This window comes from Motacilla alba, chromosome 9 (assembly GCF_015832195.1).
Source record: "Motacilla alba alba isolate MOTALB_02 chromosome 9, Motacilla_alba_V1.0_pri, whole genome shotgun sequence".
In the NCBI taxonomy this organism is placed as follows: Eukaryota; Metazoa; Chordata; class Aves; order Passeriformes; family Motacillidae; genus Motacilla; species Motacilla alba.
This window is the reverse complement of record NC_052024.1, coordinates 8,636,143-8,660,629: the sequence shown is the minus strand read 5'-3', so window position 1 is coordinate 8,660,629 and position 24,487 is coordinate 8,636,143. Positions and strand designations below refer to the sequence as shown.

At 42.3% G+C, this 24,487-nt stretch overlaps 1 protein-coding gene across 1 annotated transcript; it reads left to right on the top strand.

Moving 5' to 3' along the window:
- The first annotated feature begins 1,072 nt into the window (after positions 1-1,072).
- On the top strand, positions 1,073-24,437 carry WDFY1 (WD repeat and FYVE domain containing 1). The gene is made up of 12 exons (XM_038145679.1): positions 1,073-1,306; positions 7,239-7,306; positions 8,056-8,129; positions 9,303-9,357; positions 10,666-10,816; positions 13,463-13,575; positions 15,821-15,947; positions 17,521-17,626; positions 18,908-19,009; positions 19,680-19,810; positions 20,776-20,884; positions 21,555-24,437. The coding sequence occupies exons 1-12, from the start codon at positions 1,170-1,172 to the stop codon at positions 21,612-21,614; spliced, it is 1,233 nt and encodes a 410-aa protein (XP_038001607.1). The 5' UTR covers positions 1,073-1,169; the 3' UTR covers positions 21,615-24,437.
- The last annotated feature ends 50 nt before the right edge of the window (positions 24,438-24,487 follow it).

The following is a 24,487-nucleotide window of genomic DNA, read 5'->3' as shown; positions in this document are numbered from 1 at the left end:
GCCAGGTATTTTGCTTCAGTGGTCATTGCCTGTTGTTTTGACTGGGATGATTTGTTAGGCCAGACCTGGAGTAATACTCTTGTCCTCAGTGGCCAAGTCACTCTGGAAATACAGAGGAAAAATAAGGAAGCAGGAAAAAAAACTGAGGCAAAACAAACCTATTTAACCACATGTATCTGAAAAGCTTCAAGCTGGACCCCTTCTTCCTGTGTCTGTTTCCTTTGCTGGAATCTTTGCTGGAACCAATCTCCCTTACTGGCTTTCTCAGCTACAAAATTCCTCTCTTGGGACAGGTCAGGAAAAAGATAATTGCTGTCTGCTGCCCTCCCCCAGGATCCGGGGGAAGCCTCATTCACCCTCCCTGACTGCAGGTGTGTGACATGGTCTGCGACAGCCTATCAAATGACACAGTCCCCAGCACCCTGCTCCAGGAGGATTGTCTGCACCTCATCTTGGAGCTCATCTCTTTGGGCTCAGCTCTGTCTGGGCATTTTCAGTGTAGCCCAGGGTGTGTTGGCTACATCGAAATGCTGGTATTCAGATAGAAGACCAAAAACCAAGCACCGACGGGAGGAATTCTGCTGTTGGTTACCTAGCTCTGTGGCCAACATTCCCATGCAGTGAACACAGAGAAAATAACAGCACAACCCAGCTGCTTAAGAACTTACAGGATGAAGGATTACAGCTGCTTTAACAGACAGAAAGGAGCTAATGTATTTCCTGTGACTACACGTCCTGCCTCAGCCCATATCCCTCCGTTAATTGCCCCAGGGGGAGCAGCCTTTCCTTGCTGCCTTGCGGTGGCCCCATGCCAGCGGGGACGGGCAGCGACTGGGCTCCTTGAGCCGGGGTCACGGCAGCGACTTCTCCTGGACAGAGCGCACGGGAGAGCACAGCCAGCCCTGCGGCCCAGGCCCCAGAAACGCGTGTTTGCGCCCGGGGGGCACACCGGAGGGGACACGTCCCGCCCCGGGCAGGCGGCCGGAGCCCCCACCGCCAGACTGATTTCTCCGCTCTTCTATGAAATACGGCGCCGCGGCCCTTCTATTCCAGCGAGCACGGCTGGCGGCGGCCCGCCCCGCCCGTGACGGCAGCGGCGCGCCGTGGGGCTGCGCCGCTACTCGGGACACCGCGGCGGGGCGGCGCCGCTGCGCGCAGCCTTACGGGCCATGGCCGCCGAGATCCACTCGCGGCCGCAGAGCCGCCGGCCCGTCCTGCTCAGCAAGGTCGAGGGGCACCAGGACGCCGTGAGCGCCGCGCTCCTCATCCCCAAGGAGGACGGCGTCATCACGGCCGGCGAGGACAGGTGACCGGGGCCCGCTCCCCGCCGGGCAGGGCCGGGCCGCGGGGCTGGGGAGGGAGCCGGGGCAGCGGGGGCTGCTGAGGGGAGTCCGGGTGTGCGCTGTGCCTTTGCCGGGAGGCGCGCTGGGGCTCCGTGCCTGCGGTCCTAAGGGGAGCCGCGGTCCCGGGCAGGAAGATGCCGTCAGCCGTGAGGGGGGATTGGCTCGGCCCGCCCGTGCGGGACGCGGGGCTGACACTTTCCCACCGGCGCGGAGAAGCTGCTGTGCTCCCCCGCGGAGCGCCGGGAAAAGCACGGCTCGTCCTGTGTGTGCGTGGGTCCTGCAGGGCTCATGAGCAGATCCAGGAGTCAGGGACTATGTGTTTTCCTCGGCCTTCCGCTCTGCTGGCTGAAACGCTTGCAGTGTGTCGCTGCTTCCCCTGCCCGTCGGGAGAGTTGGAGCTTCCCGAGCTGGTCCGGTGGAACGAGCCCGTTCTGGTGGCTCGGTGTGCGGGTCCCACACCTGCGTCCCTCTGGCTGAAGCCTCCCAGGGAGTGAGTTGGCAGATCTGAGGGGAGAGGGGGTGATGAGCTGCTGTGCACGGCGCTTTCTGCTTGGAAGAGAAGGCGTCTTCAGAGTCTAACGCTGGTTCTCGGCACTGGCTCGTCTGCCACAGGAGCTGTTTATGTCGCTAAACAGTTACTCAGATGAAAGGAAAGTGGAAATGAGGAAGCACGTAGTACAGAGGATTGTGGCCAGGAGAGTGGTGAGGGATCTGCAAGCGGGAGATTTCACCTGTGCCATGTGGAAAGTGACTCTTAAAAGTGAAGAGGGATGGTAGATGCTTTTTAGGAAACGGTGGCTCCACTGGAAGCAACGGTGTGCTTTTAAAAGTACAAAAGTGCATTCTTTGAGGTGTAGCTTGGTGTGGGGAAAATTTTACTGTTTCATTACAAAACTTTTAAAACTAAATTTGAATCAATATTTGCATGAATTTTTGTTTGAAAAGCTTGACCTTGTGAGAAATAGGAAAGTATGAGTGCTGAAAATCAGCAGAGTAATGGTGTTATCTGAACTGGGTTTTCCAGCATTTATTTTTAGGTCAAAAAGTGCAAACAGATCAGGTGTCTAGTTGGTGTGTGTCATCCCTTCCTATGGAGGTGGCTTTGTGCAGTACACGTTGGATAACAGCTTTTGGATGGGAATTTCCAGTCACTTAGGTGTGATTGTTTGTGTTTGTGTTTAGTTTGCTTTGATGAGCTTCCTGAAGGAGAGAAGAGGAAATAATGATTTTTAAGACTCCAGATCAGGGTTCAGCCTTCACAGAGTTTCATGGTGGAGGCTTGCAGAGGCTTGCCTGTTCCAGCGTTTAAACTCGAGGTCTAATGCCGAAGGTTAAGCAGTCTGCATGCTTAGACTGCTGATAAGAGCCAAGGATGGAGCTGCATCTTTATCTCAGCAAGTTTTGATGTCAGATACAGACCTGTGCAAGGAGAGAGAGGCCACCACCCACCTTTGGTGTATGTAATTTCCAAGTGAGTCTGTGGACTTGTGGCTGAATTTGTGTCACCCAGCTGACTGTGAGAAATTAAATCTTTAAACTTTCAGAAACCTGTATTACCTCTAATCTGGGATACCTCCTACAGCACATCAGAGCTTTCACCTACAGTTCAACATGTTGTCAAACAGTGCTCCCCTGTTTGCTCGCTGCAGGTGGGGTGTAGGTGTTAGTACTGCCTAACTGCTTATGCTCCTGGCAGCAAAGTGCAGAGTACAAGGAGCACAAGAGCTGCTGGGTGTACTAAGAGCAGGGCTAAAGTATTTTTTATTGCATCTTAATGCAGCTAAGGCTGTCAAGTATTTCATAATAACCAGTCGGAGGAATGTGTTTACAAGTTGGGTAGTGAGGAAAACATTGGAGCCCAAACATTCCCTGGGAGTGTTGTAGATTATTTCTCACTAGAGCTACTCATTGTAGTTCTTCCTATTTTAAATTATATTTCCTAGGATGAAAAGTAATGGTTTAATTTTTTCAGAGGATACAAAAAATTTTGTAGTAGATCTGGGAATGCCAACAAAATTCTATGATTTTTTTAAAGTTTTAAAGAGGAAAAAAGAAACAAGAATACCTGCAGGAGACAAAGAGTTAATTTTCCCAATTGGATTTTTCAGCAGGACACTTGCCATCTGTGAAGCTTTCTCAGAACTTATCTAGAAAGGATGATTAACTCTGCGTCCCTGTTGGCATCTTGTCTGACCCTGGCTGCAAGACAATGTTGGGAATTGTTGCAGTGTGTCCCTCAGCAGGGAGGGAGGCATGAGGAGTGTTTCCCAGCTGCAGCTGGGAATGCTGAGGCATGAAGACCCTAAATGCAAGATGAAAGTATTGTATTTACTGCAGGCTAACAGGAGCTCTGGAGTCACTGGCACATTTCAGTGCTGCTGTTTGGTGACCATCAATAGCTGCTTAAAGTACAGCATTAGCTTTTGTTGATTTTTTACTTATGAACCTATATATTGGTCAAAACATGGTTTAGTTTTAGCAGAAATTTGATAAAAACCATCAGCTGTGTCTTTCAGCTTCCATTGCACTCTGACTAAACCAGACTTCTCATCCTGTTTTGGGAACAAGGTTGATAACACTATAAATATTTTTGGTTTAAACTACCAGAAAGAGGCAGTATTCTGCTCTTGCTAGGAAAACAACTGCCAGTGGTCGATTTTGGATAGGAAAGTAGTTGGTGGTGGTTTGAAGGAGTTAGGAAGATGCAGTGCTGTGAACAGGGCTGGTGTAGCTTGTAGTTACCTGCAGCAGTGCCGTAACAGGTTTGGATTTGGCTGTTGCTCTTTCATCGTTCTCCCTCCGTGGCACCTGTGCTGTTGGCTTTCAGAGGGCAGCTGGTGTAGCAGGAGCACAAGCACTGTTGGAACACAGCATTGTCTCTGCTCTCAAACCCCAGCTTTTTCCTCCAGCACTGTTGGGTGCTTACTCACTCTGTAAATGAAACAGTGATTGAGAACAATAGAAACTCTTAGAAATTGGTAAGGCCACAGTCAGTATTGCTGGAGCATGGCTTTTGAGTTTCTTTCTTTATATTACATTAAAAAATCCTATGCCAAATCTCCTTTGATTTGTGCTTCTATAAATGTGCGTGCTGCCCAGCTGAAAGCAGCTTCTGGTCCAGTACTGAATGTTAGGGAAGCTTGGAGGGAATTTCTAATCTTTTTTTTTAATGTTTTGCTTCCTCCTGCCACTCTCAGAGACATGAGTCTAGAATTTTAAAAGTCTGTATCTATCTCTGGGTGCTTCTTAATGAGTTTCAGCATTTTTGCATCCTTACTGAGACTGCTGTCAAACAACCCTGTGTCTTTCTAGGCCCTTAGTAGGGAATGCTTAAGGAGAAGTGAGTGGTAGCCAGCTCTTCTCAGGTACTGAGCCCAGGATTCTTCATTAAATAAAGACCAAGTTTTGAGGAAAGTGCTAAAGACTAAGGCAGTTGTCATAACAAAGCAATTGAATGGTTGAAGGAGATTGTGGGAGCAGCATTACTGGAGGACTTCTCTAGTCCTTTAAGAACTAGTGTTTTACAAATTAATTTGTCCCAACATAAGGAGATGCATCACAAAAGCAGGTCTGTAGGAGCGAGAATCAGGGAGAAGTAACATTTTGGCAGAGGTCACTTGCTGACTACTGTGAAATGATCTCTTCAAATTTTGCTCAGTCAGAGCTTTATATAATTAGATATAAGGCTGTCTGACAGCTTATCTTTGTAAGCATGAGGCGAGCAGAGTCTAAATCTTACTTAAACCAAAATAAGAAGCTTTCAGAAGTTAATTTTGCTCAGTCTTGCAGCTATTTGCTTAGGCTCTCAACTTCACTGAGGGGCTCTACCATTGATGATCTACATAGAAGTTATACTCCCATTAAATAATTTCTTAGAAAAATTGAATCTTTGCTTCCTTTATTCTAGTTCAGTACAATTAACCACAATACTGAGAGGAAGCTAAGTCTGCTTTTGAAAAATCACCAATGCATTGTTTTGATCACCATGATAACTTATCATGTAATTCTTAAAAACAGAAGATAATTACACGACTTTGCCTAGAAGTGAAGAGTTGAATTAGTAAGGGTGGAGTCCACCATTGAGATGTTCAGAACAGTTTGAGTATGATGGAGCTGCTCTAAAAAGCTGGTAAAGGTGCATAGATGCTAACCTGTGCTATTAGGTTGGCATCATTAGAATGACTTGAAAACATTATTTTTCCCAAATTCTGTGTTACCAAGAAATAGCAACTGCTTTTCTGAAGTGGTGACTCACTGACATAAGGTAGGCTGTTGATTATTGTAAAGAGGAAGGGATAGCTTTTGAGAGACAGTCTTAATGCAAAATATTTAGTGGCTAATCGTTACTAGACTAATGTACATATGCCCCTAAACTGGTCAAAAAGTAACTTGATTTAAAAGCTGAAAATCATTGTTTTGTGTACGCTCACTTGTATTGCTTTCAAGTTTTCAAAAAGTAGTTCATTAAGGGTGGGCATTGTCTGCTTTATATTTGAGTGGTCTTTTAAAGAAAAGCCTTTAAATGGATGGCAAAATTAGAATGCTACTGTTGGATCTTGAGCAGTAAAACTTCTGAAAGTTCTGTTTGTGGTGCAAGATACTGTCTCCTTCTGTGCTCTTTTTGTTAAACTTTTTATTGTTGATCCTACATGATGTCTCATTAATCAGTCCCCTAGTATTTTTCTAGAGAATTCTAAATAGCAGAACTTTTATTAGCTAAAAGTAAATAGAACAGCATATCTCAGTGAAGCCTCTTGACAGTGTTTCCAGGTACATATATTTACAGATCATTTAGGAATGAGGAAGTTGGATTTAAACAGTAACAAAAAGGCAAACAATGGTTTGGAGATGAAATTTCAAGATGATTTAACCTTAACACTGTCCACATGTGTGCTCTTAACTTCTTGATGTAGAGTCCCTTCAATGTGTCTGTTGTAGGAATGCTTTTAATTGACAATAGCTTTTCACTTCTTTGCTGATACTCTGACATCCCTCCTCCCAGGATTTGGCAGTCATCAGAGTAGTATAATGCTAAATGTTCCCAAGACCACTTATCCTTTCCTTCCAAGAGATGATTCTGGAAAGTTACAAACTGAAGCCAATTTTATGAAGAATCTTGGCGTGCTGTCCAAGTCATCAGCTTTTCAGTTAACATTTGACTGGCTCATCAATCCTGATCATATTTGGGGCAGAGAAGCAGAACAACAGCAACTAATGTTGCTTGTCCTTTGCATTCCTACATGAGGGATTAGAGGCATGGCTTAGAGGAAATAATACTGAGTTAGATATGCTGTCCTTTATAAATTCTTCGTATTTGGGGATGGAGATGTCAGTATTGTCCTGTTCCAGAAGATGAGGTGCTTCTGTTATTAATATTCAGTGTCTGGCTTGCTGAAGGGTGAGTTACATAGAGATGCTGTAAAAATTTGAAAGTTTGGACTTCCATAACAAATTATTTGCCTTTTTTTTTTAATATATCTGCTTAATCTGCAATAAACAAATAAACTGTGGATTGCTCTGCCAAAGATAGAAAGTTTCTGCAGTTTGAATTTGATTTATATCAACCAGAGCCAAGAAGGAGGTAAAGGGATGCAATTTGTAGCAATTTCTGAGGTGAGCTGAAATAGTATTTCCATTTCATGCTACTGAAACTCCATGTATAAATAGTTTTAAAGAAAACTTTTCCAAATCCAAGGGTGCCTTTTCTTAGTGCCAGTATTCTTGTTATGTTAGAGCAGTATTTGAGTGCTGTTATTTCTGTATGTCATTCCTCTATTACATTTGAGTAGCACAAAAGCTAAGGGCAGGGGAGCTGATCCATAGGTAATGAAGTGGGTCAGATGTAGGGGATGATGCACTTACAGCTGGCTTCTCCCTGCTCTTCCCATGACACAGGACAATCCGAGTATGGCTGAAGAGAGACAGTGGGCAGTACTGGCCCAGCATCTATCACACCATGGCATGTAAGTACAATATGGATGTGGTAAGTGGTGGCCAGGCATAGTATGGGTTTTGTACCTGTGCTGTGTGTAGGAATACCTCCTTTTCATTTCCCCAAGGGCTGGATTCCCTCAATGATCTTGATTTTGGGAGCTTTGCAGCAAATCTAGCTCAGACTTTGATTTGAAACTAGCTGCATGGTGGACAAGATCTGTGGCAGTGTTCTGTCAGAACCACATCCTTCACCAGGTAAATCAATGTGGATCTGCAGCTGGAGGTGCCTCAAATGATGGCAGATAACTTGCCTGTCAGTTAAGTGAGCTTTTCTAACCACTAGCTGAAAGTTGAGATGTAAGAATGCTCTCAGCTTTCCAAGGTGTACATTTTTTTTTTCTTTCAGGGCTGCATTTGAGATAATTTTAGTGAGCTCAAGTTCTTAAGTGTAACCAGCTGTTGCTGTTAGCTCAGCTTTTCAGCTTTCAGCTTTTTCTGTGTAAAATTCCTCACAAAGGTGAGTTGCACCTTTGTGGCAGGAATCATGTTTGCATATGGTTCCTGTTGGTGTATCTGAGTTACAGTAGTCGTGTTCCTGTCCTCAGCTTCACACGTGGGAATTGAACTGTCATTCCAAGGGATGTTAGCTAGGCAGACTAGTTTCTATCAAATTATTTAAACAGCTTTTGTCCTGAGTGAAAGAATTGACTTCTATTAAAGTCATGTGTATCCTAATATCTCTATTTAAATACTGTAATGTACTTGCTTTTTTTGACAGCACCATGTTCTGCCATGGCTTATCATCATGACAGCAGACGGATTTTTGTTGGCCAGGATAATGGAGCTATCATGGTAAGTTGTTGTGACTTTTCTCCTGAATGTAGGTTAGAATTGCTCAGATTGTCCATGTGTTGCTGGCAGCTGATAGTCTGTTTTCTTTCCATTCATTTTGGAATGCAGCTACTGCTAAATGGCTGAGCTTCTTGGCAGTTCAGCTGAGATGCATGTGGGAGGACTGCAAAGCAAAGGTTCTTCTGGCTAGATGTGAGCCAGGTAGCCTCAAGAAGCCCTTGAGCCATTAGTGCAGCAGTGGACCCAAAGAATTTCGCTTTGCCAAGGAGTTGTTTTGAGAGCAGTACAGTAAGCTGGGCAGAGTGCCATGGTGGTGCTCTGACAGGGGTTGTGAACTGCAGTTGGTTTGCTCCTGGCCAGGAGTATGGATCTGTCTGTATGCTGCCATGCACATATCTCTGGATTTGCTTGCTGCAGATCTTTTTATGATGTAGAAATTTGAACAACAGCTCTAAGTATATAAGAGGCTTGCTGGGAATTCTTTCTTCTCTCTTTGTATACTCTTGCTGTAGTTGCTGTGCCTGTCTTGGAGAGCATACACTCGGCAGAACAGAAACTGGGTTTTATTCTTCCCCCCTTGGTAAAGGAGGGGAATCTTGTGACTCTCAGATGCTTTAATGGTTTCCTTTCTCTATGAAAATAAGGTCAAAATAATAAGTGCCCCATAACGAGCCAGGGTACTGCATGAGTATCATAAGGAGATTCTACAGATAACTGCTATGAATAGCCTACAAAGAACTGCACAGAAATCTCGTGATAACTGGAAATTTCAAGTTGAGACTTCTATAATTTCATTAAGTCTAACGGATCAAATAGAGAACACTGTCACTTAAACCTGTCCATTGTGAAGTCACAAACATGCAAATCTTAAGTACTACAAGACAGTTTTGTTTGCTCCTGCTGGGGACAAGTGAGATCTTCTCTTTTTCTTTAATCTACCTTCAGTAAACTCAGTTCTGAAAGAATGTTCCCTGTTGAAAATTCAGTTCACTTAGAATCTTGATTTACAGTTGGTATTTCAGTGTGCTTTGCTCCAGCCTGAGAAGCTGCCTGTTTTTTGTGGGATATACTGCTGCTATGCAAATTTTGGTCTGTGAGGTTGCTGCTCCTTTTTGGGTATCAAAGTTGCTTATGCCACTGTGGTATCTTCTAACAGTTTCACTTTGTTTTTAGGAGTTTCATATTTCTGAGGACTTTAATAAGATGAACTTTGTAAAGACCTATCCAGGTAAACAGTTAACCACTATCTACACTAACATTTATGTAAAGGGAAGGTATCTGCAGTGCTTGGGAAACCGGACACAGTCACAGGTTAATCAAATCCAGATATGCTTTAATTCTGACTGATTTTATAGTTGTCACTTAGTTGGGGGATAACTGCCATAAGAAAAATGTTCTGTCAGACAGCTGAGTCCAAGCTGTAGTCATTATCATGAAGTTCACTACATCATCAGCGTGCAATGTAATGAGCTAGAGCTAGTGAGCTTGGATTTTGCTGTTCAGCTGGAGTAGTTGTACTTACATGAGTGTTGGTGTGAGAGCTTTCTAAAGGTGATTTTGGTATTTGCAGTGTCTCTCCTTACTTCTTGTAACCAATGGGCTTGGGTACTCCTAGCCCAAGGTAAGAGTCCATACCTTCTCTGTCATCTTAGGAGAGCAGCAGGGATGAAAAAGAGCTAATTTTCCCAATATGTGGGAAACAGGGTTTGTGGGATTGTTCCAATATTTATAGAGATACTGATTTCAGCATTTGTCTACACACATCCTTTAGAGAAATACAAAACTCTATTGTTGGTTTAAAATAGGAATATTAATGTGAGAGGCCTGAAGGAAGCTCTTAAAGACTCCAGATTATGTAGCAAAACAAAGTGCAGTTTGTCTTGTGACTCCCTGACACCGACAGAAGCAATGTTCTTGCTTGGGAGAAAAAGACCTTGTTCTTAAAGCAACAAAACCTCCCTTTATCCTAAGGGACATGATTTGACAATTCAGTCAAGGAATTGGGGGCAGGGGAGGCTTCTTTCTAAAGCATGTGTAACTTCTTGCTTAGTGGCAGCATTCTCAACAAAGCTGGGTGGGATTTGGTTGCTGTCACAGGAAGCAGTTAGAATGCCATGGACTAGATACCCTTTCAGGTGCTCAGAATTATGAATGTGAGCATAGCTCTCTGGGGTTAGGAAAAGATGGGTTTAGTAAAGCAATTCAAGTTTTTAGATGTGTTGCATTATTCCCCAGAAGTCCTGAGCCAAAGAGGAAGCTGAGAGTTTGCTTGTTCCTTAACCTTGGGTATCTGGGCTGAACTCAGCTTCTCTCTGTGATGGGTTTGGTTCACTTGAGCTATTCAGAAGGCAAATCCTAAATAGAACTATGGGAACTTTTTCATTCAGCCAAGATGCAAGTATAATATAATGGTGAAAGATCTCCCTGGGGCATAGCCTAGATATTATCCTCAACCTCTGTCTGCCTGAATTAGAATGAAAGTACACAGCACTTTGATTTTTGGGGGAAAATAGTCGGAATCTTTTTCTTGTTGCAGCTCACCAGAATAGAGTGTCTGCTATTACTTTCTGCCTGGCATCAGAGTGGCTTATCAGCACAGGTCATGACAAGTGTATCAGCTGGATGTGCACCAGGAGTGGGAGCATGCTGGGGAGACATTACTTCACGTCTTGGGCCTCATGTCTGCAGTATCCTTTAAAAAATTATTGCTACCCTGAAAATGGAAGAGTACTTTGTTCCTTTACCTCAATTTGTTCCCAACTTTTCATGTATAAAAACTAGAGTGACATCTCGCAAATCTGCTAACCATTATTCTCATTAGAAGTTTCATACCTTTATTTCTGTTAGTGGTTATTGATAGCAGAAGAGACCTTGAGCTGCAGAAATCCCAGTCTGCACTAGTTCCTAATTTTGAGGTGTCTGTCTGTAGCATCTTGTGGCAGTGCCAGTATCTATAGCCTGGCCCACAGACTTCCTGGGCAAGTCACTTTGTTCAGCAGATGCCAGTGTGCCTTTGAGTCCTTCCAGAGCATATAATACATCATGAAACCCCTTTGGACTGCTTTAATTTTTCTGTCTTTGCTCAAGTTAATCTTTTCTATCTTTAAGCTTCCAGGTATATTGAAACTTCATTCACCAGTAGTAATTTGTCTGTGTACAATTTGCTTTCTGTAAACTATGTTTAACTGCAGCATTTTCAGCTTAGACACTCTGTCTATTCAGCTGTAAGTACTTCAGGGCATTCTTTACCCTATGTAAAAATCTTACATACCCAGTAGCTTGCAAGGCAGTTCACATATCAAAGCTTTTGAAAGCAAACTAAACTAAACTAAAATTGTTTTTTTAGCACTTGTTACTGGTGGCAGTTTAGATGTGGCTGGTATTGAAGGTATTGGAATTGAAGGTATTGGTTGCTGTATGAGGTTTGATGGCAATAATGTTTTAGAAGTAGCAAGATTGAAAAACTGAAACAGGTCAGCATCATCTCTTGAAAACATGAAGCCCTCTCTAGAGTGGCTGAATACCTGTGTTCTGGTAAGAAGCTGGGAGGAAATCTCAGTTGCCAGCTGCATGTCTGTCCTTCTGAGGTCTCCCATCTGTGCAGCCCCTGCCTTACTGCCTGAAGAACTGCCAGGTTTGTACTGTTGTACTGCTGCTCTTTTTTTAGAGTCCAGGGGAGTCGTGTCCCACAAAACATTCCGTGTGCAGCTCACCTCAGCTGAATGCAGCACAGAATAGGTTAAAGCTGCTGTGTGTGTTGGAGACCAGCTCACAGCAGCCTGGGGAACAGTCTGAGCCTCACTGAATTCAGTGGCTTCTATAGCTAATGCTATTGCAAATAACAGCACAGTTTATTATTAAAATGGAGAAAAGAATATGACCTTTTGTATCAATATAAAAATTAATTTCCACTGAAGAACTTGACATTTCAAAATCCATTTTAATTTATCTGCCTTTGGATTTGTGTTTGGAAGAACCAGCTTGCTTGGTGTGTGTACTAGGTGCTTGGCCTCCCTATCAGGAGGCTCCTTAGAACATTGTTTGTTTATGATCCTATGTGTAAACTGCTGAGAAACACAGCAGAGTGCCTTTTCTTTACTGGATTAGTGGGGATAAGGCAAGCCTGAACTTCAAGATGAATAAAGGATCACATGTTCAGGGAGTTAGAGGATTTGTTGAAAGCAAATTGTTTATCTCATGATCCTGAAGGCTTAAGAGACTTTGGAATGTCATCAGATGGCAGAGCCTCTGCATTTTCACTTAGGGTGGTGGGCTTTTTGGTAGACTGTCCTAAAGTTAGCCTCTGTTGGGTACCAGAGGCTACTTTTGTAGCTGCTGCTTGTGTTTTTTTGTGGTTCAAGGAGGACACCTAAGTTTATATACAGCTGTTGGATTATGTGGTGTCAGCTACATGGGTCTTTCATAGCTCTTGCTTATATTCTGAATAGCAGAAGTCTTCTAAAAGCAGCAAATTATCTAGCTCCATTGGCTTGCCATGCTTTGGTTTCTGGAGTTCATAGTTTCATCGTGGCAAAAACTGAGTATCAGAACTGTTATCAGGTATAATGCTTTTGCCCAATGTGCCACCTTGTCAATGGATCCCATGTTAGGATGTGGTGTGGCTCTTATCTCAGTGTTAACTGACAGAATCCTTTTTGAAATTAGGTCAGTTTTCAATACCACACTCAAGGACCTGCATTGGTAAACTGGGAAGTCCAGAGAACAGGACAAGAAATGAGACAGCCTCACCTTGACAGTTGCTAGAACATTGGGGGTGTACTTCCACTGTAAAGTGAACTCGTTGTGGAGGGTCAGCATCCTTGTATCTTGGTTTTCCTCTCCTGGGGATATCAGCTACAAACAGGCTAGAAAATGAAGGGTTTATTGGAGAAGATACTAGGTAAGACTGAATGCAGCCCAGTGTCCAGTGAGGTGTTCCTAATGGTTGCAGAGAGCTCTGCACTGCAACAAGTAGTCTGATTAGTTTTGGCATCTTGTAGACAAGCATGAGTGTGTTCTGTAAATAGCTGCTAGCAATGGCCTGAAGCTACTTGGCTTGCCTTAAACTAGGGCATGGATTATCTCATGGCTTTCTAAAACTCTTCTCTCATATTTTCTATACAGTTTTACTTGCACATGTAGGGAAGTGTGATGAGAAGGAAGGAATCAAAAAGGTTTATTACAGTCTCCAACCACTTTAAAAGTGATGATGTAAACATTTATCTGGCATATTAAAATGTTCTTTTCCAATTTTTTTCAACTCTGTAGCTGATTGTTTCAGTTATGTAAAATACTTTTTGAACAAATGAAGCTTCTCCTTGACTGGTGTTCAGATATGATCATGAAACTCAGCATGCATTTGTTGGTGATTATTCTGGACAGATCACTCTTCTGAAGCTGGAGCAGAATACCTGTTCAGTTATCACAACCCTTAAAGGGCATGAAGGTAAAGTAACTCTTTGTCTTAAAGCCACTCGTCCCAGATATGGTACCTCTTTGTAAGTTGGGGTGAGATGTTCAGTTGCATATCTGCCTCTTAAGAGTAGATACTGAATGAAAAATCAGTCCAAGGTAGTGGTTATCATAAGCTGTTGAAAGCTGTACTTGACTTCCTGTTAAAGAACAAACATTCTTGCTGAAGGGAAAGGAAATTTTAGCCTTATAAATACTTACAGATATTTTTGTTATAGCTGAAAAACAAAAGTAAACATATGCATTCAGTTAAACACAAGTTATCCACTAGATGGCCACCTTTAAAAGCTTTAGTCTCAACATTGGAGAAACTGCCTAGTCTAAGGCAAAGGTCTCATCCTCTGCAGTACAGCTGAAGTCCTTACATCAAATGAAGAATCGGGTGGTCCATAGCATGATACAGAGCCACTGTCTGCTGCCATGAGTAAGGCAAGAATGCAAATCACAGAATAATGTGTAACTTAATAATATGCTGAGAAAAATAAACAAGAGAATGCCTTTTCCCATGTGGTACTTTCAGCTTTCAAATCAGCTGACAGTTTGCATGTGGGTAGGGATGAACTACTGAGTCATGAGTTTCTGACCCACTGGAAAAGGCTGCCTTGTTTAACAGCTGGAAGTATAGAGTAGGCTTTGTTAAAGCTGGGTAGACTCCTGATCTACAGATGACTGTAAAATGATACTGCTGCTTTTGAATGCAGGAGGCAAGTTGAAATTTTCAAGTGATTAATGTCTCTTCTGCTTTCAAGGAGAATTTCAGATTGTTTCAGTTTAGAACAAAATAATTCTCTTGGCCCTAGAGACTCCATTGCCTCTCTATACTTTTGCACTGGTCTGTGTTCAAATGCAACTTCTTGGTAGGTGTTAGAGTTAGTCTGAAAGCAGTATGTCTGTGTGGCACTTTCTTGTAGTGTGTGTTCTGTCTCTTGAGTTGTGACGGGCTTCCAAGCACCAACTTCAGCAGTGCTGTCCACACAGCAGCCATCTTTGGCTCATATATTTCCATAAGGGGACTGTCATCCTTAAATCCTTTCTTCAGCTGGTATAGTACTAGTTTTCAACTTCTTTCCTTTATTTATTTTTTTAAAGCAAGTCAGATTACGTGTAACTTTTTTTTCTCCACCATATTTGTGTAATATTCTCAAGATCTAGTAACTCTAAACTTAAATGGCATCTAATTCTCCTTTGAGTGCAGTTGTGTTTGACAGACTTAAAAAGTCTGATTTCGTCTTGATTCCTTTCTAGCTCTTGAGAAGTGTGACTTCATAAACAAGCAGTTGCTTTGCAGTTCAAATGGTTTCAGAGTTTGTTCTCAGCTTCTAGAATTCACCATGTATAACAGCCTGCTCTGTGTAATGCTGAGATAGTACTCAAAGTTAATGCCTTTTTGGTGTGCATGCCCTAAAGGAGGCAAAAAAAAAATCTCTTGCTTCAGAGCATTGGAAAGAACTGATTTGGGCTCTAATTACCATTCATCATCTTGGTTTCGGACTAACAAGGCTTTTGATGACAACTGAGCAATGGAAAGATTTCTGCAAGGAAATAAAATGTCCCAACTTCACAACTATAGGTGGCATGAGTAACAAAATTACTCTTTTAGTGTACTGGCTATGTTACCATGGGTATGGGTTTCGTATAAGGCTGCTACTGTCAGATGACTCATTTCTTTCTATCCCTAATTCACAGTTGCACTGGGGCTTCTGAAATCTAGTTTTGTAATTTAGTGAGTAGTGGCAGATTTGCTAACAGCAGTGAAGTTCTCACTTTGTTTCTTAGTCCAGCTGTTTTGAGGTTGTAAAGGGTTATGCGAGGGAGTTGCTTTAGCTGAGAACACTGCGAGCTGTGCTGCAACCACTGACCAAGCACGTCACTGTGCTGTAGATACTGGTTTCTGCTCTGCAGGTGCTGGTGCTTCTCTCTTCCAAAGCTCACATGGCAGCCTGGCAACTCTTAAAATCACCTACCTAGATACAAGGGGCAGAACTCAGACTTTCTGGCTTATGCTATATCTGTCTTCTTAGGGACATCTGTTCTGTTGTCCAGTACTTCTTGCCCCTCTGTCAGGACTGCACTTTGCTGTTGGATGCTTCCTTTGCCTCAAGGCTTTCAATATGTTACTGGTGTAAGGCAGTACCTCAGGTTTCTCTTTAATGCTCCAGGAGGGCATCACTGTGTTGGGAGCCAGTCCCTTAGTCTAACTGCAGAATGTTCTTTCCTAGGGAGTATTACTTCCCTGTGGTGGGATCCTGTCCAACGGCTGCTCTTCTCAGGTGCCTCTGACCACAGCATTATCATGTGGGATATTGGTGGAAGGAAGGGGCGAACGCTGCTGCTCCAGGGACATCAGTATGTAATGGAGTCTCATTTTTCATACACATCCTGTAATGAGCACACAGTCACAGGAAGACTAAATAGTGTGGCAAGATATTTGAATCATTGTGAATAATGGAGAAAATTACTCTTAGCAGAACCCTGAGTACTTTGAAGGGGAAGAAGGATAATCAGTACTAGGAAAGCCTTACCGATAAAGCTTTTTTCTTTTTCACGTTTAATACGTTCATATTACCATGGTTTAGAACTAACACAGAAGTAGTTTATAGAAGGAGGTGAGTAAAAATCCTAAATCATCTGGTTTGGCCCTTATGCAAAAATTACATATTTCTGTATTGTAAATACTGCACTGTTACCTGTGAGAGAAGGGCTAGAACCTTTACGTATAAGCATGTTCATGTGTATATATAAAATAAACTTCACTATGTTCCTGTTCTCTCTTGTCTTTCTGTCAGTGATAACTGATAGGTGATAACTGATTGGCTAAATTACAGGGTAGTCTCTCAACTTCAGAAAGTGTCATGTTTCCCCTCTTCTGAAGTTGAGGTAGTTGTCTGTAACAATCAACTCTTAATTTTTAGAGACCCAACACTAGTTGCCATTTTTAAATGTAGGGCTCTAATTCAGTCTGACAGGCAGTTCACTGCTGAAGATATATTCTACTTAGAAATGCACTGGTAGTAGAGATTTTGTTTGCATTTAAAGATACTTGTATAGGGTGTTCTCCTCTTGTCTAATTCCATGGATGCCTCCATCTACCTTTGATCAAGACTGATAGCATTAGCTCTAGAACTCTTGTTAAATCTCGAGGGTTTAGTCTTATGGCTAATGAATTAAAAATAGAGTCTTGGTTACAAAAATGTAACTGAAGTCAGTGACTGGAGGACTTTATACTGCTGTTACTGCTGCCTCATGTGTCCTGGTGAAGACTTGTAACAGTTAAGTTCTCTTCCTTCTGAATGGGAAAGTAAGTTCTTCTGAGAAGCAGAATGACTTTTTATTTCAGTTTAGATGTTGCAAAGCAGTTTGATACTAGTCAGATTCTTTGTTTAAATTCCTAGGGCAGACTTTTGTTTTGACATGACTTCCTTTAGGATTAAATTGTCTTGTTAGTAAATGCACACTTTGCTTTGCAGCTACAGCCTGACTTACTGTGATTTGTTAGCAAAAATGGAACCTCTGTCTGCTGCTTAGCTGCATCTTGAAACACATATTTCTCTTTATTTATCCAGTTGTTTCTGTTTTGACAAGTGGTTCTCCTTGCCGGCACAGAAGAGTATTTGCACATGCACTTTGAGTCAGTTGACACTGAGTTCACCATCAGGGCTTACTGCCAGCAAATGTTAACATGGAACTGTACCTCTGGTATTCTGGTCAGGCTTGTAAGAATACTCTCAGTAACATCCCGATGCTAGGGTAGTGCTCAGGTGACAGCTCATCCTCAGAGCTCTACTTAGTGGATGTAGCAAACTGAAAATCAGTTTGGGGCTTCCTCAGTAGCTATATTTACAAGTGGGTATCAGGATTTGCTGAGAAACCAAGCTTTGTTTAAATACTTGTGGGTAACTAGTGTGTGCTCTCTTGGCAGTGACAAGGTACAGGCTATCTGCTACATCCAGCTGACACGGCAGCTGGTGTCCTGTTCAGCTGATGGGGGAATTGCTGTTTGGAACATGGACATCAGCCGAGAAGAGGTAAGTTCATGCCATAGGTCAAAGATTTTTTTTTTCCCCTTTTCAGAGACTAATGTGACTTTCTGTAGTTGTCTGACACTTTAAAGCTGAATGATAATATTGAAACCTGTTCTGTCCTAATAGCTGTCCATGCTGCTTTGTAGTAAATGAGTTCCCAGGACAGGAAAAGTGCAGGAGATGCTTTGGACTGCTTAGAGTTTTATCTCAAAGAGACAACAGGTTCACTGGAATGGCTGTGGCCTTTGCTTCTGGAACAATCTGAAGCAGTCAGACTCTTGCAGAAAAGACACCAAAGGACTGTGCTTCAATGGTCTTGAAATAAGTTCTCAACTTGTGTCAAAGCAGGTAAAGAAGTGAGAGGCAAATTTTGAGATGCAGTTCCAAAGGCAGAGGTTCAGTCCCCAGGCAACTTTTTTTTTTTTTAAGATGTCAGTACACAGCAATTGGTTCAGCCATACACTTTCTTTCTGCATCAGTTCATATCCATGGTGGTGCAAGTGAGAATGCTCTTGTTTTCTCACTGTCAGCAATGTAAGTGAATTGAAAAGAGAAAATGCTTTGTTGTTCTAGCTTTCCTCCTGTCTAGTTTCAGGGAGACTTCCTCATGAGATGTATAAAGTTGTATAGAATATACATGTTCAAATTCTAGTCCATGTACTAAAAATATTGTGCCTCTCTTTCTGTCACTTACAGGGATGTTCAGTTAAAGTATCTGAGAGAGCTGAAATGTGTAAAAGCTCTGTTTTCATTTGGCCTAGTCCATTTATGGCAGGAAAAGTGTGTGGGTGGGAGAAGGGATGCTTAATGAAGACGGGGGCAGGATGGAAAAATGCAGATGAATTCCTAATTATTTCAAACTGCAATCCCATGAAAGAAGAAAAGATAATTACTCACAGAATTTACTTCTGGACACCCCCTTTCTTAAAGGGGATTATTGCCTCATAGCTTCTGCAGTTTGGACTACACTGGTCCTTAGAAGCCATCCAGACAACCAGAGCAGCAGTCTTTGAATGCCTGCAGCATTAAGGCAGTAACATAATATACTCCTGTAGACTTAAAAAGTGTAGGAGGTGTGTAGGTAACCAGTAACTGTATTCTTGGGTTTGAGGTTTTTGTGCTAAACTTTCTTGGTACTATGCTCTAGGCAATTTATTGTTGTAACGTCCAGAACTGAACCAGGGCATCTTTCCAAGTAAGACTTTACTTTGGGTTCCTAAACTTCCTTGACTATTGTGTGAGGGAAAACAATTCTGATTGCTTACATTTCCTGCTCTTTTGTAGGCTCCTCAATGGCTAGAAAGTGATTCCTGTCAGAAGTGTGAACAACCTTTCTTCTGGAATATAAAGCAAATGTGGGACACAAAGACAATAGGGTTGAGACAGGTGAGATGGCTGGTTTCAGTGCTTAGCTGTACTTCAGCACTTGAGCAAAATGTAAACAGAAGATCACTAAGGCTGGTAGATCTTTTCATCTCTTGGTATTTTTGCTGAAGTGAGGTAAATTGAGAAGTTATGGCTTCTAAGCACTGCTAAGACATTTCCAAATTCTGTGAAAGTGTTGCATCAAACTTCTGTCACAGGTCAAAGCAGGCTGTGCTAGGAGTGTTCTGTTGGATTGCTCTGAATGTTCCCATGCTTTGGAACTATGGACAGCTAATCCTCAAGTGTTGTGTAAAATGGCAAACAGTGCCCCATAGCAGAGAATGTAGATGCTCATTCCAGTGGAGCACTAATGGCACTGTTCCTACTACACCAGAATGTTTTTAACAGGGTTGCTTGTTCAAGCTTCTTTTTCCCCTTCTCCCAGAAGGAGCTTGCCAGAGAAGAGGATATACACAGAGTATGGAGCTAAATCCATAAATGATCCAAATGACTGTTCAGAATTCCAGAGACATTGGTCTTTGGTTGAAGAAACAGGGTGTTTCCTAGCAGGTTGCTTTCTAACAGGTTGCAAAACAGAAGCTTTGTTGTTTTTATTGTGCAGTGGACACTTAGTATGGTGGTCAAGTGACATAGTATAGTGACTTGTTGATTTTCTTCTTCCTCCATGAAGCATCATTGCAGAAAATGTGGGCAAGCAGTGTGTGGCAAGTGCAGCACCAAACGGTCGAGCTACCCAATCATGGGATTTGAGTTCCAGGTCCGTGTCTGTGATTCCTGTTTTGAGTCGATCAAGGATGAAGAGTGAGTATTGGGGAGTAATCAACTGTAGTAACACTGCTGGTGTGCAGAAACCCTTGGGCTTGCTCCACATCCACACACAGTGCTACAGAACACACTGAGCTGACTCTCTGCTATTAGGCTTGGGGACTGAAAGTGATGGCAGAGATCCCCCATCTGCCTCTGCATTTGGATCAGATGTAGAATTACAACATTTTTGTCCTTTTTTAGTTCTTCTTTTCCAGGAGCCCAGATCTAGACTTGAGATATATTTGTCTCAACATTTCAGTTTAGTTAAAAGCTATTGATTGCACTTAACATTGCTAAGTGGGTGCCAGGCGATGCATTTCAGCTGCCAGCATGTATATGCATTAGTTCATGTACACTTTTTAAAACTTTGGGAATATTCTTCAGAACTCAACATTTTATTTTCCCCATGCAAACAAATCAGGTTAAACATCATTTGCTGTCTCATTAAACTTGTCTTAGAAATGAAGGAACCCCTTTTCTGTTGGTATGAACAGAGTAATCAGATGTGAAAATTTTGGGAGTGTTTGGGGGTTTTTGTTGTGTAATTGGGTTTTTCATTATGGGGACTTCTTGTTTTCTTGGGGTTGGGTTTTTTGGAAGAGTAGGATGCTGTGCCCTTGTTGGCTTCTGTAGCCATCAGGGGGAAAATGTGGCTGAACTTGACTTTGTTAACCAAGAGTAGAAGTATTTGCTAATTCAGTGTCCCACTTCTGCTCTAGTATTATTAACAGTCAGGCTGCAGAAGGCCAGGAAATGTCACACCTGTACAACTCCACAAGCAGTGCCTTAGCATGACTTGCTAATTACATTCTTTCCCCTTTAATATGGCACTTGAGCTCTTGGAATAGATTTATTAGTACTTGAGCAACTTAATTTTCTTTTGTTTATTTTGCACTGCTGTAATGATGCCATGAAGCTTCATCTGATAGCTGGCTTTCATTTCAATTGTTCTTGTGCAGCCGTACTTCCCTGGCAACCTTTCATGAAGGCAAACACAACATTTCACACATGTCCATGGACATCTCCAGAGGGCTAATGGTGACTTGTGGGAGCGACCGGATTGTGAAGGTATTGCTGCATCTCTTTGCTGCATTTCTAGGAATAGAGAGTTCATTTTTGTATATTCTTCCTTTCTTTCTGACAACTATTGCTACAAGCTATGTATTGTGTGAAGAAGGAATTGTATTTGCTAACCTGATCTTCTGCAGCTGAATGAGGAAATGACTTTTAACTCCACTGTATGTAGTGCAGCTGTTGTGTCTCTGAACATAGCAGGCATGGGCAGCAGGAGAATCTGCCAGCAGCCTCAAACACACAGACCTGAGGAAATGTGCAGGTTCCTTTGCTCTGAGTTCCATGGCTTGGAGCATGGCCACTGAAAGCCCTTGATAGTGACATGGAGCTCACACTGGTACGGAATCTTGCTGTGCTGGGCTCTACATTCACCATGCATGTCAGAACTGAGACTGTGCCATCCTGTTCTTGTTGGCTCTAAGCATGTTTGTGACAAACGGCATAGCACTTGTTAAAACAGACCTACACAGAAGTTGAAGAAGACTCTTGAGCCCCAAATTTGGCTTTTGGTTTATAATGCTGCTGTAACTCTTTAGGAGATTTTCCTCAAGCATAGGTTAAAAAGGAGTTGTTACCTTGTGTCCAGGGATATCTTTGTTTGCTTCTATGCCTCTTGCTGGAGGACTTGTGAGTCTGACATTAATTCTCCACAATTCTCCTCCAGATCTGGGACATGACGCCAGTAGTTGGTTGCAGCCTTGCCACTGGGTTCTCTTCCCGCTGATCTCCTCTGTGGCAGGTTTATGCACCTTATGTACAGCAATATGCACCGAATGAAAGGAACCCTCCTCAAGAATATTACTGCGAACACTGGTTGCTTGATTCTCCTCTTGCTGCTGTTCCAGGATGGACAGTCACCCTTGTAGAGCACAGCTTTCCTGTTGGGCTCCCCGGGAATCTCCGTGGTGCTGAAGTGTGGTTCCGCAGCCTCTCGGACTGACATGCACAGTTTATCTGCAATATGACACCTGGGTGGAAGGACCTGTTGTCTCTCAGTTTACATATGTAGTGTTAACAATGTGCTATCTCTGCTGATATATCTTGTACAGATACCTTGTAGCTAAAACATTACCAGAGTAAAATGAGTGTAGTAAATTCAATTTGTGCAAATAGTAAAATAACTTATTCTCTCGTCCAAAAAGCAGTTCTGTTGAAATGTTTTTGGCAGTCACTGTCTAAATTGCCTCCAAAAGGTATTGGTTATTCCTATGGTTATTCCTTCACTGGTTATTCCTATGGAAGGAGGAGATAGTTCCCTTCCACTTTAAACTTCTTTCCTATGAGGTAGTAAGAGAACCTTTGATCACACAAGATCTTTTATTGGCTTTCTTGTAGTGTTTGTCTTCAAGTTCAATTGTTAGTGAAATCACTTTTGTGAAACAGCTGTTCTGTGTAGGTAGCTGGTGAGTCTGCAAACAATCCTGGGCTTTTTATGTAGTGTTGTAGCATAGCTGATAAACTTCTGTAGTTATGAAAACGTGCAGCCCACCTACTCTAAAGACTGGCCACAGGTATGAGCCATGTACTCTGACAACTGTAATGTTGTTAGAATGGAAACCTAAACAAACCTGCCTTGTTACAAGGAACAGTTAAGAAAAAATGGCCAGCTAAATTTAAGAGATTTTTTTCTGTGGAAAGGCTGATGTTCTTTAATGTTAGGGAACCTGTCTCTGCTAAAGTACAGCACAAATTCAAATAGTGTCTTGATGTTGCTTAAAACAGATAAATACTGAGCAATAATTACTGAGGTACAGAACAGCTGCTTTTTTCCCTGCACCTAGGATTGTTAATCCTGAGGTATCTATATTGATCATTTCCTGTTTCAAAGCTGAGAAATTTGAAGAAGAGCTGTGAGGCTTTTATGACTGTGCAGTTGGCACATAAAGGAAATAACTAGTGAGAGATGCTGTCAGTAAACTGGTTTGTCAGTTGAGTGAATCTCCTACATTTGAATACTGTAAAGAAGAATTTATTTTGTAACTTTGGAAGCTAAGGTGATATGTCACAGAGTTTAAGCTTGGAGCTGTTAAGATTTATCTGAAAACAGATGCAATATGTGTGAGGACAAAAAAAGGTAGGTCAGCTAGCCTGGAATAGGTGGTGTTACACAATTATCAAAGGTAATTTCTCTTTCTGGCAGAAGAATTGAGGGTAAGACTGTCTTTACTTACAGCAACAATCAAGTGGTGCTATGAGTGTTAGTGAATTCAAGTCCTAGGTGTGTAACTTGACACTAATAATCTGCATTGGACCATGCTGTAGGCTGAAATAGATTAAGATCATTAATCCATCGTGATTCACTTGCATTTTAAGCCAAAAATCTGATAGTCTCCAAAGGGCATTAGAATCCAGAATTTGATAGTTACTGTTACTTTGTCTGCTTTTCCATGGGCCTTTTCTGGAAGTTGCATGAAGAGTTTTTATTTGCTGGCCTTATTGGGCCACTGAAGAATAAACAAAACCATCTTTTGTGGGGATCCCAAAACTTGTCTTGCCTTCAGTCCAGGATGTAGCACTTGTCACACCCATTTGATTCAACTCTGCCTACATGCTGTACAGCTTAGGTTTTTTGGGAAGGCTTATTTCTAAGATGTTGAGAGGAAATCAGCTTGCACTGGAAGAACAGTTGCAGCTTTATGCTCTGAAGGCCTTCACCCTTCTAAACTAGGAAGGAAAGTGTTGTGGGGTGAATAAGCTCTGGGAAGTCTCTGCATTCACTTTCAGACTTCATCTTGTCTGGTTCTGGAAGAGAACAGAGGCCTTCTTCCTCACAGCATGTAGGGCAGAACATGAATTACAGTGCTAGAATTGTTTAATATCCCACTGTAATAGGTTAGGAGGATCTAGGATGTGGGTTAAGGTGGGAGATTGATGTAGATGTGTAATGAGTACCATATTTTTCAACCCAGACATTCTGAAACCTATACCCACCATGCTGAGGTGTGACTCCTTTGCAATTAGCACTCCAGAACTCAACTTTTTTAGTTCTGATTACTCAATGTGCCCCTGCTTGTCCCCCCTCCCTTCCCTGTGAATACTTCTTCTGCTTCTTTACATTATGTTTTTGCCACTAGATAATATATTCTCTACTGCCTAAGGAATCTATTTTCTATAATCGATATACCTAAAGATTGTGTCAGTTCAGATATAATGACAGTTATGGCCACTAAATCATTAGTCTTTTAAGTATACTCTTGGTGTTGATTGAGTAATGCTCACAAACCACTAAAGAGAGAGTAGTTTTGTTTATAAACAACTATTTTGAAGGCACTCATTCTCTCATCACACTGAACATACTTAGCTATGTCAGCTCAAGTGTGCAATTACTGAGAAGCCTTGATTTGAAGCATTACAGATCTCGCTTGTGTAACCTCTTCCATTGGGGCAGGGAAGGGGAGCAAAGGGTACTAATATGTGTTAATTCTTTCCCAGTTGTATTTCTGTACCCTACATAGTTAAGAGAATCTAGATAAATCTGTCCTTTGCTCCTCTTTGTCTGTTTTTTAAATTTTGATTACATGTAAAATAAAATATTTCTTGATATTCACTTAGTCTATTTGGATGATCCATCTTTTTTTCCATCCTGTGAAACACCAT